The 16,149-nt window shown below is 43.9% G+C and overlaps 2 protein-coding genes across 10 annotated transcripts in view; both read left to right on the forward strand.

Annotated features, from left to right (window-relative positions):
* LOC120793171 (unconventional myosin-IXa-like) overlaps nt 1–5,108 on the forward strand; it is a 163,690-nt gene extending 158,582 nt beyond the window's left edge. For all 9 annotated transcript variants that reach the window (XM_040132969.1, XM_040132972.1, XM_040132971.1 and 6 more), the window contains 3 exons: nt 587–822; nt 1,239–1,381; nt 1,881–5,108. In XM_040132969.1, coding sequence (XP_039988903.1) covers nt 587–822; nt 1,239–1,381; nt 1,881–2,266 — 765 coding nt within the window. In that variant the 3' untranslated portion in view covers nt 2,267–5,108. The remainder of the gene's footprint in view (nt 1–586; nt 823–1,238; nt 1,382–1,880) is intronic.
* An 8,381-nt stretch (nt 5,109–13,489) lies between these two features.
* On the forward strand, nt 13,490–15,545 carry LOC120793831 (protein PML-like). Its single transcript, XM_040134262.1, has 2 exons — nt 13,490–13,727; nt 14,270–15,545. Exons 1-2 carry the CDS (start codon nt 13,649–13,651, stop codon nt 14,932–14,934), a joined length of 744 nt encoding a protein of 247 aa, XP_039990196.1. The 5' UTR covers nt 13,490–13,648; the 3' UTR covers nt 14,935–15,545.
* The last annotated feature ends 604 nt before the right edge of the window (nt 15,546–16,149 follow it).

The raw sequence follows: 16,149 nt of genomic DNA on the forward strand, positions 1-16,149 counted from the left end.
GTGGTGTTGTTGCTTTGTCTGCTCTGTGGAAAGCAAACCAAGCTAACAACCTGCTGGCTACATCCAGATGTTTGAAATGACAATGCTATCAAACTAGTGGTACTGTTCCTGTGGGACAAATGAAGGTTCCTCTTTTTTTTTTTTTTTTTCCAATTTCAAGACAGGTAGATTTGTCTTTGGTTAATGTTTGTTTGTGCCGAGTGCTCAGAGAGAGCAACAACTCTGACTGTAGCTCCGCTGACTCCACTGACCGCTCTCTGCTTTCTGTTTCTGCTTCGCAACTTATTAACATGCAGCCTAACACAGCTAAACTTAAGGTAATGCCTACCTGTGTGTGTGTGTGTGTGTGTGTGTGTGTGTGTGTGTGTGTGTGTGTGTGTGTGTGTGTGTGTGTGTGTGTGTGTGTGTCATAGTTTCTTAGCAGTGGTGGTGTGTGAACTGTGGTCAATACATCCAACCGTGACTATGGCGAGTCCGCTGTCTGTGCTTCATCACTGTCACCGTCAGCGGTAACCTGATTTGTGTTGGTCAACTTCGGCTGACACGCGCTCTCACGCTGTGCAATTTTGTGTGTGTGAACCTGCAGAGCAAAGGCCGTGTTCGACAAAGCAGCACCCACACGCCCTCGCCTCCTCTCAGCCCGCGGGCGCCCCCTGAGGTGGATGGAGAGAGTGCGGGAGGAGGCGGAGGCGGAGGAGGCGGAGGAGGAGGAGGAGGAGGAGAGGATGCAGCAGAGGCCGGGCTGAACGAGCAGCAGCAGCTGGCGATGCAGCAAGAGGAGCGGATCCTCACCGAGCAGATCGAGAGTCTGCAGAAAGAGAAGTATGACGTCTCTCTGGATGGATTGTTCCGATCAGATGACTCTGGGGGTGTTTTTGTGTTGTTTATTGTGTGACGTAAGTGGGAGGAAGCTTCTGCATAAACAAGATATAAAAGCATAGCCTTTCTGAAGAAAGCTAATTTTCTCCACATAAAATATGACTTCAAAAACTCTGAAAGAACTTTTCCAGTAACAGCTGGTAGCTCTGAGTGAATGTCTGTCTGTTCGCACCCTGTTGTTTTTAGGTCATTGCTCAGCCCCTGTATGTTATATGGATCAAATTAGAGGCACACACAGTTGCATGCCGTTTTAAATTCCCAAAGGCTCAAATGTAAATGAGCTCATTTGGATAAAACACCACCCAACCTGTAATTTTGTTTGTGTGTGTGTGTGTGTGTGTGTGTGTGTGTGTCTGCAGGGAGGAGCTGACGTATGAGATGTTGATCTTGGAGCCGCGGGCGTCCGACGATGAGACTCCTGAATCTGAGGCCTCCATCGGGACAGCAGACAGCTCTGAAAATATCACCATGGAGACCAAGGGAGCCACCTCCGACCCCTCTGGTGCGCTTGTGTGTGTGTGTTACACTGTATTTCTGGACATGCGTGTATGTTGGGTTGTGCTGGTTTGTGTCCGATAACTCCTCTGTTCCCGCCTTACTTTGATCGCAGCAGGTGCTGGGCTGAGCACTGCTGGCAAAACAAAGTATTTATGATCACAGTCGCGTTAGCTTTTGTTTGTGCATGCACACCATAACTTGATCACTGTTATGAAGTTAATTAAAGCAATAGCTTAAGGTCTGCTAATTGAATTGTGTTTACTCTAATTTCAAAGTTAATGGAGTGAAATCTGGTTAAAGTCTTTACTTGACAATTGCAGTTACAGAGTATTTTTGGAATCTGGCTATAATTAAAATATTAGCTGTAACCTAAATGCACAGATTGACCTGTAGTTATCTCTTATCTCTTGCTGTATATTTTCAGCATGTGTCTTTTCTAACCTTTTTCATGATGTGTCATTAACACCTCTCCACCACCACTGCTGCTCTCTCTCTCTCCGCAGAGCGCGGAACTTATCGCGCCAGAAAGTCGGAGGCAAAGAGCAGACGAGCTCTGCGCCGTCAGCCGGACTCCCAGGACTCAGCAGACTCCACCTCCACCATCTCCTCCTACCACCCCTCGTCCTCTCTCTCTTCTAACGCCTCCGGCTCTCCGTCCCCTCACTACCGGTTCCGCTCCTCCTCCTCAGGGCCCCTGCTCACCTCCTGCGGTTTGGGGGCCCCGTTGGCCGAGGCGGAGGGGGGCCACCGAGCCGGCAAGACCCAGCACAGGCTCAGGCTGAGCCGCAGCTCGCCACGCGAGCCCTCGGGAAGCCACCGCAGGGAGTCGGACTTCAGCTCGGGGCCACAGCAGCTGGTTCTGTACGGCAGCAACGAGTTCATGGTGTGAAGCCGGGGAGGGAAGGAACGCCGGCCGCCGCCTGTTCGAGCGCAGGAGGGTGCGCGAGAAGGGGAGGAGGGAGAGTCCGGGGTTGGACGAGGCTGGTCGCGGGGCGAAGTTCGTGCCCAGGGTCGCCCGCTGCCCCTCCTCGGTGCCCACCCTCCTCCTCCCCTGGTCCAGTCAAAGCAGAGAGCTGAGGGACTAAAAGAAGAGAAGACAGGAAACATTACACGGAGGGACAAACCAACAGACTAAACAGGTTGAAGGAGGAAGACTGACGAATAATGTGAATAGCAGAAAGAGTGAAGTGAAAAGCTTGTTGACCCTCTGATCTCAGTGCTGTTTGGCCCCTGCTGGAGCACCAGGGGTCGGTTAAAGGAGAGAGAAGAAGAAGAAGAAGGGAAGGACGGGTAGTGAGACACAGAAAGAAACCCACACCTGCAAAGCCAAATCTTATAGTGCCCTGTCTTTATTTTTTAGCATGTGGGCAGGTGGTTAAAGCCACCCAGAAGAAATGTAGCCATATTGACTGAACTGGCGGACATTTTGTCTGTAACCAGCACCAAGCTAAGTCTGCTTTTCACGTTTACACAGGACACACCAGCCAAGAGGCTGCATGCTTCTCCATCACATTTTTTCCTACATCAGTTTGAAGAAACTGTACAGAAATATGTCACAGCTGTATGTTACATATTATTATTATTATTATTATTATTATTATTATGTTACAGAGGAAAGAAGTGTACATAGAAAGAAACTCCAGTGCTGCTCCTGGGTCGTTCATTGTTGATTAGTCTCTATTTCCCGTTCTTTGCAAAGTGAAGTGTCTGGAACTCAGGTTCCACTTTTGTTTCTGTGCTGGTTTTGTTCAATTTCCTGTCATTTGATATTTTTTTTCTCTTTTTCTATTTCACAATGAACAGAGCCAGCTTTGAGTTGTCCTTGGGTTATACTCTTGAGAAATAATAGAAGGAAAAGCTGTCGATCTGCGCATACGTTGGGTTTCACCCGTACTTGACCCGACGTGTCAAATGCCAGTCAGCCATAAGTGTTTTAAATCTGCCTTTCCCCGCAAGCTTTCTGTTTTTTCCCTCTGTTTTACTCAGAAACATCAGTGTTACTTTGTCAGGACTTGAATTTTTTAAATATATATTATTGCTGTATTATAGGTGTTGTTATTGATATCAAAGATGTCATGTTTTTGTCGTCAATATTGTTTCACGGTTTATTTTTGTTCAGATGAAAGCCATTTTTTCTTTCCTGTCTGTGTCTGTGTGTGTGTGTCTGTGTGTGTGTGTGCGCGTCTGAATGAATGAGTGAATAATTCCTGCCACTGTATCAGCTCCCATTCTGAGAATGTGTAGTCGTCACTAGGCACACATACGCTAGTGTTTCCCCTGAAATATTATTCCTAGGAGGGTGGAAAAAATCTCTGCAACCATCAAGTGACACTTAAAAAAACTAACTCAGACTTAAGAATTATTTCATTAGACTGAGTTTCATTGCACCTGTGGGGGAGACTCTTGCATTCGCCGACTCACTCGAACCGTCCACGTTGTCCTCTGAGCCATCCAATATACTGTCTTCTTCTTCTTGTTTAACAAACATAACGGTAGCTCTTCCATCCTCTTCTCTCCCAGCTCTGGCTGTGAAAAAGTAGCATTTAATCTGCCTGTTAACCAGACAAAAACAAGTAGCGCCTAACTCAGACCGTCCTCGTGTTTCTGCATAATCTTACTCTCTCTCCGTCTCTGTCCATACAGTAGCAGTGTAGTATTCAGTTTTACGGGCCTACTCAGTAGCTTAACAGCAATGATGTCTCTGTACTAAAGCTGCAATATCTCTCCTTGCTTGCTGCGTCTGCGATCAGATACTTTTGGGCGACCTTTGCTCCGATCTCACCAACACAATCAGTATTAATCAACTTTTCCCCGAAGCCTGAAGTCTCAGTGAAGACTGCGCTGATCTCAGTTTTAATGCAGGTGTGGAGACTTGCAACATGTCGTCTTTTTTTTAGAACATTAACTGTAGACCTGTTTAGAAGAGAGAGAACAGTTTGGGAGGTGAGCTGAAAAGGACAAAAACTGATTCCTGGTCAAATATCTTTAAGCTGGTATTTGAAGGGATGGTGTTTGTACATGTCCAGGCTGTCTATATGGCATTCTGCAAAAAACAAAAAAAAAAACCACAAAAAAAAAAAAGAAAAGAAAAAAAGTGAATGTAACTGTCACTGGAAGGCATGCTCTGCTTTCTCTGGTTGTTTTTGTTCCTCTTTTATACACAGTGTATGTACTATTTATGATCATGCGTTTGGGGTGTACATTGGTTTAAAAGAATCTGTTATAAAAGGTGTTATAAAAGGATATATTATCCTGTGTACGGTTCATTATCTACTATTAATCATGGCAACATTTTAACAGGCCAAACCTGGTCTGTCCTGTTCGTGCTACGAAGCGAAAAAAAGAAAAGCATTGTGTCTCTGTCTGCGCCACTCTGGACACGGTTATGTATAAGGTGCAATTTGTGTTATATTTCTTTTTTTAATGATATAAACATGTCTATGGTTATAAGAAAAAAAAAGACTTTATGGGGGAAAATTCATCTGCTTATTAAAAAAGCAAAACTGCAGCCAAACACAAGTGAGTTGTGTAATATTTTGCCTGACCAGAAATGTGTATTTGTACTGTGAAAGGATGTCACTTTCAACTTCTCCTTATTTCACAAGTGTTATCAACATCACAGATGTGCTTTTCTTTTCAATATAAGATGTACAGTTTTAGTTTTCTTGTAAAACAATCGAAGTTATATTTGCATTCACTGTTACATACCAAAACACACTGTCTGTATCGTCGAGGCCTAAAAAAACCAAAATGTTGAATGCATTTCCTTCCTCATAAAACATTTACAAAGCCGATTTTTAAAACATTTTAAATCCTTCGTTGTCTGCATATATGTTGATAAAGTGATAAAGGCACACCGTTGGTCAGCCGAATGCCACGTGACTGAGAGCTGAAGTCACACCATTGGTCGGCCGGCCGAGTGTTGGAGCTTCCCCATTGGCTGTTATTACTCTTTCAAAATGAATCGGCGCAAACATTTTGTATTGCGTCATCCGGGGGGGCGTTTACAGGCAGTGTTGCCGACTTGTCGCCTTGGTCACTAGATATACCGACGTTTCACACCCCTTGAGCGACTTTCCTTCACCAAAGCACCGAGCGTCATCTAGCGACTTTTTGGACGAACCTCAGCTACTTTCCGTAGAAGAGAGTCGCCAGTGGCAAGCACTCGGTCGGGCTTTCCGTCTGCAGGCTCACCTCTCGACGCTTCTCGTTTAACCGACCCGCACGGCGGCGGACACAGACACCAGTTAGCTTTGAACTTTCTCTCTGGGTGATCAAGCAAACGTGGCCTAAATCACAGCACAGTCGTCGTCCTTGACGTATGTGTGTGTGGTGATTTTGTCAGGCAACATTGCGGGAATAAAATCCGGATCCTAGCAGTGCAGAGCAGCAGCTTGGAAGTGGCTGCTGGTTAACACGTGGTCTTAATGGGCCACTTTCAGTCACTATTTCGTAAATGTTCCATTGTCTGACAACAGAAACAGAAAAAAAAAAAAAAAAATGCAAATGAGATCAGCTTTAATGGGCATCCAGCTGTGTTCAAATACTGAATATGTGAACACAGAGAGTAGGAGAGAGGCAAAGCGATAAAGGGCGGTCCTAGTCTCCTTAAGACTTTTATTTTAAACTACTAGTTTTGCATGGATTTAAATGATCAGGTCGGCGTAAATATTAGTTGCAATTTTGCACATTTTACAGTAAGAGCTCTTACCTCAAATCGTTTAGTGGGGGGGCAACTTCAGAGCCAACAAGATGCGATGTGGTCGGTCTAAGAGCTGAATTTCAAATGGGGCCACGGTACATGCGTCTTTCAGTTTCAAATGCACGGAAACAAAAGGGAATCTACGCGCTTTCAGACCGCTGGCATCTGGATTTTGTTTTTTCATCTTATTTTATGAAAAGGCATTTTTTAACAGTATTTATTCACTCATTATTTTAATTCATTATTTCTCAACCAACACAAAGCCTCGCAATGCGGACCGCCCGCGTGTTGCAAAACAAAAGCCGCCGCTTCCCGTGGAAAAAAAAAAAAAAGAAACCAAACGAACAGCGGGGAAGATTCCACTTTCACAGAAAATATCTTTTTTGTTCTGCAGCTGCGGCATGTGGACGGACGAGAGGGGGGGAAAAAAACCCGTTTCTCTTCCGCTAAAATGAAAGTAGAGCTCAGCGCGATTCAAGCGGTGGCGGTGAATCACCTGTTGGTCCCTCCCCAGATGAGTCGCTACGCCGAGATAACTGAGGTTATTAACAGCTGACTTCACATGAAATCTGCCGCGGGACCCGGCTGACACCACGTCCAACTGTAACACGGTGAGTTCCCACTTTGTCCTCGACAGTTCAGCCGCAGTTGTTTTTTTTTTTTTAACAGTCGACTGTTGTTGTTATTATGCCCTGGGCAGAAGTTCAGCACTAACCCAGGATGTCTCTCTCTTCTTAAATCCCGCAGATGTCTCACAGCAAAACCATCGTTTTCTTCGACCTGGAGACGACTGGATTAGGTAACTGCTTTTCCAACCTCCATCTGTCATAATAATGTCAATCACATGAAAAAGGTATCTTTTATTTACTTTATTTGAACAGTCAGTGCCAGAATAAGCCCCTTTTAAGAATATTTTCCTATGTATATGTTTTGTTATATTTATATATATTCTTATTTTTGACTTTTAAAGTTCATATTGGCTCTTGGAGATAGTAGATCTTAATTAGCACACATTCCACTGACTAGAATTTACCAGTGATTTCCCAGAAATCTTCCAGAGCTTTCAGTATGGTAAATGGCCCTTTTCTAGGCCTTATCAACCGCTCAAAGCGCTTTACACTACATGCCACACTCACCAATTCACACGCACATTCATACAGTGCTGTTCTACACACACACACACACACACACACACACACACACACACACACACACACCAGTGATACATCAGGGGCAATTTGGGCCTTCGGTACCTTGCCCAAGGACACTTCGACATGTGGACTGGAAGAGCTGGGGAGCGAACCGCCCAGCGTCCGGTTAGTGGATGACTCGCTCTAGCTCCTGAGCCACAGTCATCACTAAGAATTTTTTTTTTTTTTTTTTTGGTGTCACACTAATATCTCAGGTTCTACCACTGTGTGCCGGGCACTTTGGGCAACAGGAAAAGAAATGTAATTTTTATCCTCGATCAACGTTAACTCTGGGCACCATTTCAGGTCATGGGTGGAAGAAAGTACTCTGGCTCTTTACTAAAGTAAAAGTACGTGATACCACGGTGTAGAAATACAAGTAAAAGCCCTGCAGGTGATAAAGGTGGGTCTACCGGTAGTTACTTCATATACTGTTGAGTAGCTGAATCGATAACATCCCATCATAACTCATTTGTTGATCATATTTTGTATCCTTAGACTAAATCTAAAAAAGTAACTGAAGTTATCAGATAAATATAATGAAGTAATAAAGTATTATTTACCACCACCATTATGTTCCAGTACTGCGGCATAACAATGAATTTCTAACATTACCCAGAGTCATAATTGTGTTTATGAGTCCAGTCTGAGGGCTGTAGCTGTTAACAGGCACACATAAGGTGGAGTCTGGAGTCTTTATACCATAAGGGGGTTCAGGGTGCGTTCCGGTTTCGAATTTTATTGGTTTGCAATCTCACACCTGCCTCTTCTAGTCCGTGAACGTGTCGAGAAATTAAAGTAAAGTTTGGGTGGAAAAGGATGGACTACCGTTGGCCTGTCATTACACTTTGAAGCAATAAGAACACACAACAGAGAATTTGTCTGTGCAAAACCACAAACCCGCCAGAGATGCTCTTCCTGTGTCTGCCACAGGATGCCTCTGATTACTTAAAAGACGGTTTTGACATACAGATTGAATTATCATACACATTATTCTAATAGCACATATACTCAAATATTGATTACAGTCTGCTGTGAGCTCGGCGAGCCTGGATGCAAAACTAGCAACTGCTTTAAATCATTATTTTTATATAACAATGGATCAGATGACTACAGGGCTCTTTGAACAGCTCTTGTAAATTATGATGGAAGTTTTTCAGTATCTTCTGACAGTTCAAAGTCCAAATAATCGATTGAGAAAATAGTTGGCAGATTAATCAGTAATGTAAACGATCATTAGCTAAATCCCTGGTTTTTAAGTGTCAGTTAAAATTACCCTTCCTGTCGAAACTAAATGCTGAGACGGCTGATTTCATTGTGACGCGTAAGTGACGTGCAAGAGTCTTTGGTTTTGACTGTGTGTGTGTGTGTGTGTGTGTGTGTGTGTGGGTGGGTGGGGGGGGGGGTGTATGTAAAAGGACTCACTCCCTCTCCACTTGTGGCAGCCCTTCATAGCAGAAAACTCTTTCATGTGTGTTGAGTTTGAGAATGCCGTGGCTGCACAGGTGAAGAGAGAGCGCCACCCAGGAAAAAAAAATAAATAAATAAAATTGCTCTGTCAGCTGATCTCTGAGGAGTTTCGAGAAACAGCACAGCGACAATTAGCAGTTTACACCAGAGATGCTTACAAAGAATATTGTGATCTACAGGTAAGTGATGATACCTAACAAGTTGTACATTCCACAATTACAACTTCGAGGGTATTATCCTGCGGACTTGACAACAAAACCGATATGTGATCAAATTGAAAATATTTCCCTGGCAACATCTATCTTAAGAAGAAATAAATTGCACAACGTTCTCTGTATGGAAATGTTTGCCACTTTTAGCCTCATCTCATTGCCTTCATCAGTGTAAGGGTCAGATTATGCTAAAACATAAGTAGTTCATCTGCTGGCCGAGCCGGCTGACTTCCCGTTAGCTCCCGGCACATGCTAATGGGATAAAATGAATCAATCATACGGCTCCTCTAGACTTTCCAAACATCATTGGGTCAGACGGATCAAATTCTGATGATAAGAAGAGTAATTTCTTGTAATGCATTCACCGTTTTACAGCCACTCCTTTCCCAATGATTCGAGCCAGTGTGCTTCACTTGGTGTACATGGAACGTGCAATACCCTGTGTGGCCACTAGGCTGAAATCCTTTCGCAGCACAGCTTCGTTCCTGGGGGCTCGTCTCCGCACAGCTGCCCACTCACGGAGTGAAGTGGGGGAGAGTGCCGGACCGTTGGATTTTGAAAGTTACAGAGTACAAATTTCGGATACAGCCCCCTTAATCCGGCGTCGGAAAGCTGTCGGACAGCACCTCTGAAGAAGCTAGCTTAGCATAGAGACCAGTAATAGGGAAATGGCTAGCTTGGCTTTCTGCTTAGGTAACTAAATCTGGCCACTGTTCCCAGACGAGAAGTAGTCTGGCACAAAATCCCTCATAAAGCCACAACTTGACATTTTTACACTGAGGTTTTTGTACAGTTTAAACAAAAGAGACATAATAATTACTTTTGCTTTAGAGTTGCTGGTCGGTGGATTTTGTTACCTTTGGACAAGAGTGAGGCTAGCCGCCACCCCCCCCCCCCCCGTTTCCAGCATTCATACTAAGCTAAGCCAACCAGCCGCTGGCCAAAGCTTCATATTTAACGGACAGACACGAGAGCGGTATCGATCTCCTCATCCAACTCTCGGCAGGAGAGCAAATAAGCACATTTACCAAAATGTCAGACTACTGCTTTAAAGTGCCAGCTGCCACAGTATAAACACTGTGTTAAAATCTCAGTCGGTGGCCACGTGTGCGCCACGCATCAACTCGTGGTATCATCATATCGTCCACGTCACACTGTCAGTAGATCTCTGAGAAGTGCAGAAATAGCACAACAATGACAAAAAGATGATGCTTTTATAACGTGGAATATTCTAACCTTTATTTGTGGATATTTTATTTTTCTCTCAACCCACATTACTCCGTCCCTCCTCTACTTTCAGACACCAACATTTGTGACATCATCCAGTTGTCGGCCGTCTGTGGAGAGAAGGTCTTTAACGTCTACACCCTCCCCAGCCGCGCCATCACTCAGAGCGCCATCCAGGTCACGGGCTTCACCGTCAGTGATGACTGCCTGTTTCGCCACGGGGTGCTGATAAACACCGTCCCTCTCGGTGTGGCGCTCACCTCCTTCATCTCCTTCCTTCGCTCTTTCCGCCACCCCGTGCTGCTGGCGGCCCACAATGCAAGGAGGTTTGATGCACCTGTGCTAAACAGAGTGCTGCAGCAGTGCTACCTCTGGCAGGAGTTCCAGCAGGTTCTGTCTGGGTTCCTGGATACCTACCTGCTAAGCAAGAACCTCTTTCATCATCTGGCCAGTTATTCCCAGGCGTATATGGTCCAGTACTTCCTGGGGGAGACCTATGACGCCCATAACGCTGTGGAGGACGCCAGGATGCTGCAGGAGCTGTACAAGTTATGGAATCCTAGAAAAAGCGACGTCTCAAGATGTACATTCAGGGCAACCCTAGTGTAGAAAAGCTACAGAAAAAAGAAGGAACAATCTGACGAAAAGAAAATATGCTATTTAAAAATCTGCCTTTTTTATTGCAGTTTCGTACGCATCATGTACCCTCAGGTGGCTGGACAGACTGACATTTTTAAGACCCAGAAAAAAATGAAATGACGGTTAAATGAAATTTCTTGTGATCAGAGATGGATAATGAAAGTTACAGCCCAAACTAACGGATATGTCATGTTCATACTGTATCATGATTTATATCATTTAGTTTGTAGCTTTGTTGCCTAATGTTTTGTAACATGTCTCATACTCACAAGTGTTGTTGTCTCTCCAGTTAATAGTAGCACAGTTTTCACACAAAAACCATTAAACATCTAATTAAACCTTCTAGACATCTTGGTATTTTTTTTGAATTATTATTTGCACCAAATTTCAGCAACCACACAGGGGCAGAGCTCTCTCCGCAGACGGTAGCCTCAGTAGACCAGCATGCAATGCAGCTGCAAGGCATGCTGTGTTTTGTTTAAAGAGCACGACTGTCGTACTCTTTCCCTGCTGTCGTTATTTTCATCACCTGCTGGACAGTAGTGTAAACCTGTAATAAGCCACAGAAAACCCTCAAGTCTTTTTTCCAAGGGGTTGTTGCACAGCATACTGGGAAATGTAGGAAATCTCTGTCTAGGATGAACAGACATAGATGAGTTAAACAGGATCCACCAAAAATAACTATATTGTTTCAGTATAAATGTTTTATGCTAATTTGCATAATAGAGACCTTTGTGTTTGTTTTAGCATAAAAATATCTAAAATTATTTCTACATAACATACATATTTAAAGGTACTATGCTTCTGATAGTTGTACCTGTTTCTATATTGTGGAATAAGAAGTGAGTCTGTGTCTTTAAATGTAGAGGTTTTCCAGGATGTGTCATGTACAGTAGGTTAAAAATATTTTCGTAAAGTGAAACGTAAACAGATGCTTTGCTGGATATATACAGTATTTAATTTATTTATTTTGATGTCTGTCTGCATCAGTATAATCAAAGACTAGGGGTCATAGTTTGTTTTTTTTAACCTATTTATTCATAAAACCAATGTACAACAATATATGCAACAAAATTATATATCTAAAACCAAAATACCACAATCATGAGAAATTTAAGAAATACCTTATTTTGAAACAACTCTTTCTCTTGACCCCTTTTATATAGAGGCGGATATAGAGGAGGGTAGGTATCAAGTACAGCTGTACATCATAGATAAAATTTGAATCACGATTTTTTTAAATCAGAATTGAGAGAACAATTCTCTCAAGATTCTTGAGCAACATATTCTTTCAGGTAGATGGAAAAGCAATACGATCATTACTGAAATGTGTGACTCATATCAACTTTGCACAGCCAGGGTACCCCCTTCTCACAATGCATAAGACAAATTTAAACAAAACAATATGTACTGTTCTGTATGATCTAATGTGACAGCGCTTGGTTTGATGCAGTGGTTCTCGCTGCAAAAGCAAACGTGGCAGAGGTGTTGTCATGTGAAAATTAGATTGAAGAGGGGTGCGAATCGAGTTCCCGATCCAGAAAACAATTAATCGTGGGGCCCTAGTTTCGAGCAGAGTTAAGAGGAAGATATTTATATCATCAGTGTAATGCAAAAAGATAAAAAATAAAATAAACACTAATTATGGCATGTTTACAAGTCTGAGCACTGAGTCAGTACTTAGTAAGCCCCCTTTGCAAACTGTTAAGCAAAGGGGTGGAAAAATTCCCTGGGGTTGTGTGTGCAAATTCTGGATGCAAATGTCCTGCAATTGGTCGAGAAATTGAAACAGGAAAGATGCTGGCTTCTACAGAAGGGCAATGATCCAGAGCAGACCTCAAAATCCTCCGTGAGCTACTTCAAAAACACAGTCTGAAGCTATAGGAAACGGCCCCTCACAGTTCACTGACCTGAATGTCACTGAAAATCTGTGGGTGGATCTGAAACTTGCATAGTGTGTGTGTGTGTGTGTGTGTGTGTGTGTGTGTGTGTGTGTGTGTGCGCAGAACAGCCTAAAAATATCTCAGAACTTGACGTGATCTAGAGGAAGAGATAGAAAATTCATAAATCAGGAATAGAAAGGTTCTTAGCTGGCTACAGAAAGTGTTTTCAGGCTATGATATCTGCCAAAAGGGGAAGTTACTAACTACTGACTCAATAGAGTTCCGTTTAGTTGTGTAGTTTTTTTTTTAAGTTCATGAAACAAGAAGTTACAGTGCATTAGCATTTGAGGAATTTCATTTCATTCTTTAATTCTAAAAATGGACAAAAATATGAACCAAACTATTAAGTGTACGTTTCACACAGTTTCTTCCTGAAAAGAAATGCTCAGCCTTAAGTCTAACACCCTTGCTGTTGCAGGGAGATACAGCCGGCTACTATAGTCACAGGTCAGAGGTCACTCGCCGTCTTTGTATGTGGATTTCGCTTGTATTTTTCAGAAGAACAAGGGTTTAGTTGAAGAATAATCGATATATTAACATATAGCGACCTGTGACTTATTGTCGGTACCCTTGAGGAATAATAATTTCATTTTTCCACGCGTTTATTTATTCAGTACTTGTTTTGGGCGCGTTTTTCTTTTCGTCCGTCCGTCTTCAACGAGGCTTTTATCTTGAAAGTGTTGATCTTCCGGCCGGGGCTGTCTCCCCACGCAGGTCCCCCCCCCCCAGTGGAGGGAAAATTTTCAGGAGATAAATCCAAGTCTTTACCGACGTCGCGTAACCGTCGTGCAGCTAAATCCAAAACCGCCAGAGACTCCGGTCGGTCTTTGCTTCGTCTGTTTTACAAAACCGGGTTTTGGGGGGGGAACCGCGGGAGCCCGTGGCGCGATGCAAAAATCCGGGTCAGGCGGAGCCGAGGAGTCCGGACAGTCGCTGGTTTTCTTTGACCTGGAGACGACAGGGCTGGGTAAGCTAACCTGTAGCGGGCTGTCACGTGACTTGCGGCGGCTAAAACTTTTAACGGCAGCGGTGGCGAAGCTGCGGTGCGTCGCCGGCCCCCGGTCGCAACCGCCGCTTGAGCCCCGTTTTTTTTTTTTTTTTAGTTTTTTTTATTTAAAGCCCAAATTTGTTTACGTTTTGGAAAATCACGTACGCCGAATTCCCAATTAGCAGCCCCTTGTGTTTGCGACAAAAATGCCCTGATATGTCAGACGCATGTTTCACTGAACTAGCCAAAACAGACATTACTGTCTGGTTATTTTATCCAAGAACCGTTTCTCAATTGACTTTCGAGGTAATTTACAACATCATCGTGACATAGTACGAGTTGTAGTATGATTTTTATTTTTATTTTTATTTTTTAACCCATATCTCCCACGCCTACTTGATGCATTTCTGGCTAACACGACGGCCTTCAGTCATTTCACCAAAGTTTTCACATATGCTGCTCTCAAACACCCAGAGTCCGGAGGGACTTCCCAGAGGCAAACATCCGTTTTGTTTCACCAGGTCAAGGCTGTGACATCGTCCAGCTGGCTGCAGTGAGCGGAGGCCACTCTCTCAACCTCTATGTCATCCCTCGGTGTCGGATGCAGCGAGGGGCGTCCGAAGTCACCGGCCTCAGGGTTCGCAGACAGAGGCTGTACCTCCATCGCCGGCTTGTCCTCACCAACTCCCTGCGAGAGGTCCTGGTCTCCTTCATAGCTTTCCTCCGGATGCTCGGACGCCCGCTCGTCGTCGGCCACAACATTCGGCGCTTCGACTGCACGTTGCTGGCTCGGGCTCTGGATGAAATGGACCTGAGGGCAGAGTTCGAGTCTTCGGTCTCGGGCTGTGTCGACACTCTGCCCCTGGCCCGTGAGATGCTGAGGGGCCGCTGCCTCCGGAGTTTTCGACAGGAGAATCTGGTGAGGGAGCTGCTGGGTGTGAGCTACAAGGCCCACGATGCGTTGGAGGATGTGCGGACACTGCGGGCGCTCTATGATGTGCTTCAGCCCACGGCAGAGTTGGTTTGTAGGCATATGTTTACTCTGGACACCATGGAAAGCAAGCCGGCCGGGACAGCTGCCAAAGCTAAAGCGCCATGCAAGATGCCAGGACAGCACTTCAGGCAGACATTGAAGGTCACGGAGAGCAAAGCAGAAGACCATAATGGAGAAATCAGTGGATTATAAAATATTTTACATCAATACTGAGGCTTTTTAAAAAATACCCTTAACCAATGAGACCATAACCCAGAAGACAAGCATTCTCCTCCACACTGTACATTTTACTTCGTGTGCCCCACAGCAGAACTCATGAAACTCGCCGCATTACTTTATGGTGCAAAACAAGGGGGAGGGGTCTTGTTCTTCCAGCTTCCTCCAGTTGTTGATGGTGGAACATGACTGATGGGCAACGATAACTTCAAACATGCCGATCTTCTCTAGTGAGGTACAAAGGGAAAACAAGAAAACTCCGGCAACTATTTGTGGAAGATTTTGAAATGTGAGGGAAGGGTAAAGACACATAGTGCCACCTCACCCCTCTGCAGCACTTGCACATTAGCCTATTAGGGTCTTTAGTTCTTCTACACTTCTTTGATTAGCTTTGTCCATCTGCAGTTTCAAATCTGTAAACATCAGATGAGACATGAGCGTCTGTTGCAGCTGCATTAAGACTCTCGGCATACAGTCGTGGGACTCTTCAGTTGGCTTTTGAAATCAGACACTCTTAGCTACATCCTCGATATTTAGTTCAGTGACAACAAACAGGCAGACTGTCTCTGTCCAAAATCCGTTTTTTTTTTTTTAACAAAAAGCCAAGAATCTGAGGTCTGTTTATGTGACTTATTAATGGTGGGCAGATTTTAAAATGTATGTCAGTTATTCCGCTTTCAACACAGCAGCCTGACTTTCAGTCATCAATATGTGGAAATAATGACCACTGCTGGAAATTTGTACTTTCCTTCTGTTTCAGGGAGCTCTGCATAATATTTTTATTGGAGGTAATTTAAATCTGCTAATAAATGTATTTCTACACTGTGTCCTACATTATAAACTACTACATTGCTTATTAGTGCTTGATAAATATATTCATGTTTCAAGTAGTCCTGGGAGATATGGCCGAAATCAATATTACATTATGAAATAAGAATAATTTACCATGACAGATTCCACTTCATATATTATACATGAAATACTGCAGAGCTGCAACGATTAAGTTGGTCGACAGAAAATGAATTGGTAACTATTCTGAAAATCGCGATGCTTTTCTTTGTTTCACATGATAGTAAACCGAATACCTTGTTACAGGTTGCTCAGCAAAGTCATCCAGATAACTCGGTTAACTTCTTAGAACAGGCCTGCAATGGTTTAAACAACAAAACGGTACAGACAAAACACAAAAAA

Source organism: Xiphias gladius, chromosome 8, assembly GCF_016859285.1.
Source record: "Xiphias gladius isolate SHS-SW01 ecotype Sanya breed wild chromosome 8, ASM1685928v1, whole genome shotgun sequence".
Taxonomy (NCBI): domain Eukaryota; kingdom Metazoa; phylum Chordata; class Actinopteri; order Istiophoriformes; family Xiphiidae; genus Xiphias; species Xiphias gladius.

What these genes read in the sequence shown, in the direction of transcription:
- LOC120793831 (XM_040134262.1), top strand. Translation starts at nt 13,649, where the DNA reads ATGCAAAAATCCGGGTCAGGCGGAGCCGAGGAGTCCGGACAGTCGCTG. An exon ending in CCTGGAGACGACAGGGCTGG is followed by an intron (nt 13,728 to 14,269) that starts GTAAGCTAACCT and finishes TTGTTTCACCAG; the next exon opens with GTCAAGGCTGTGACATCGTC.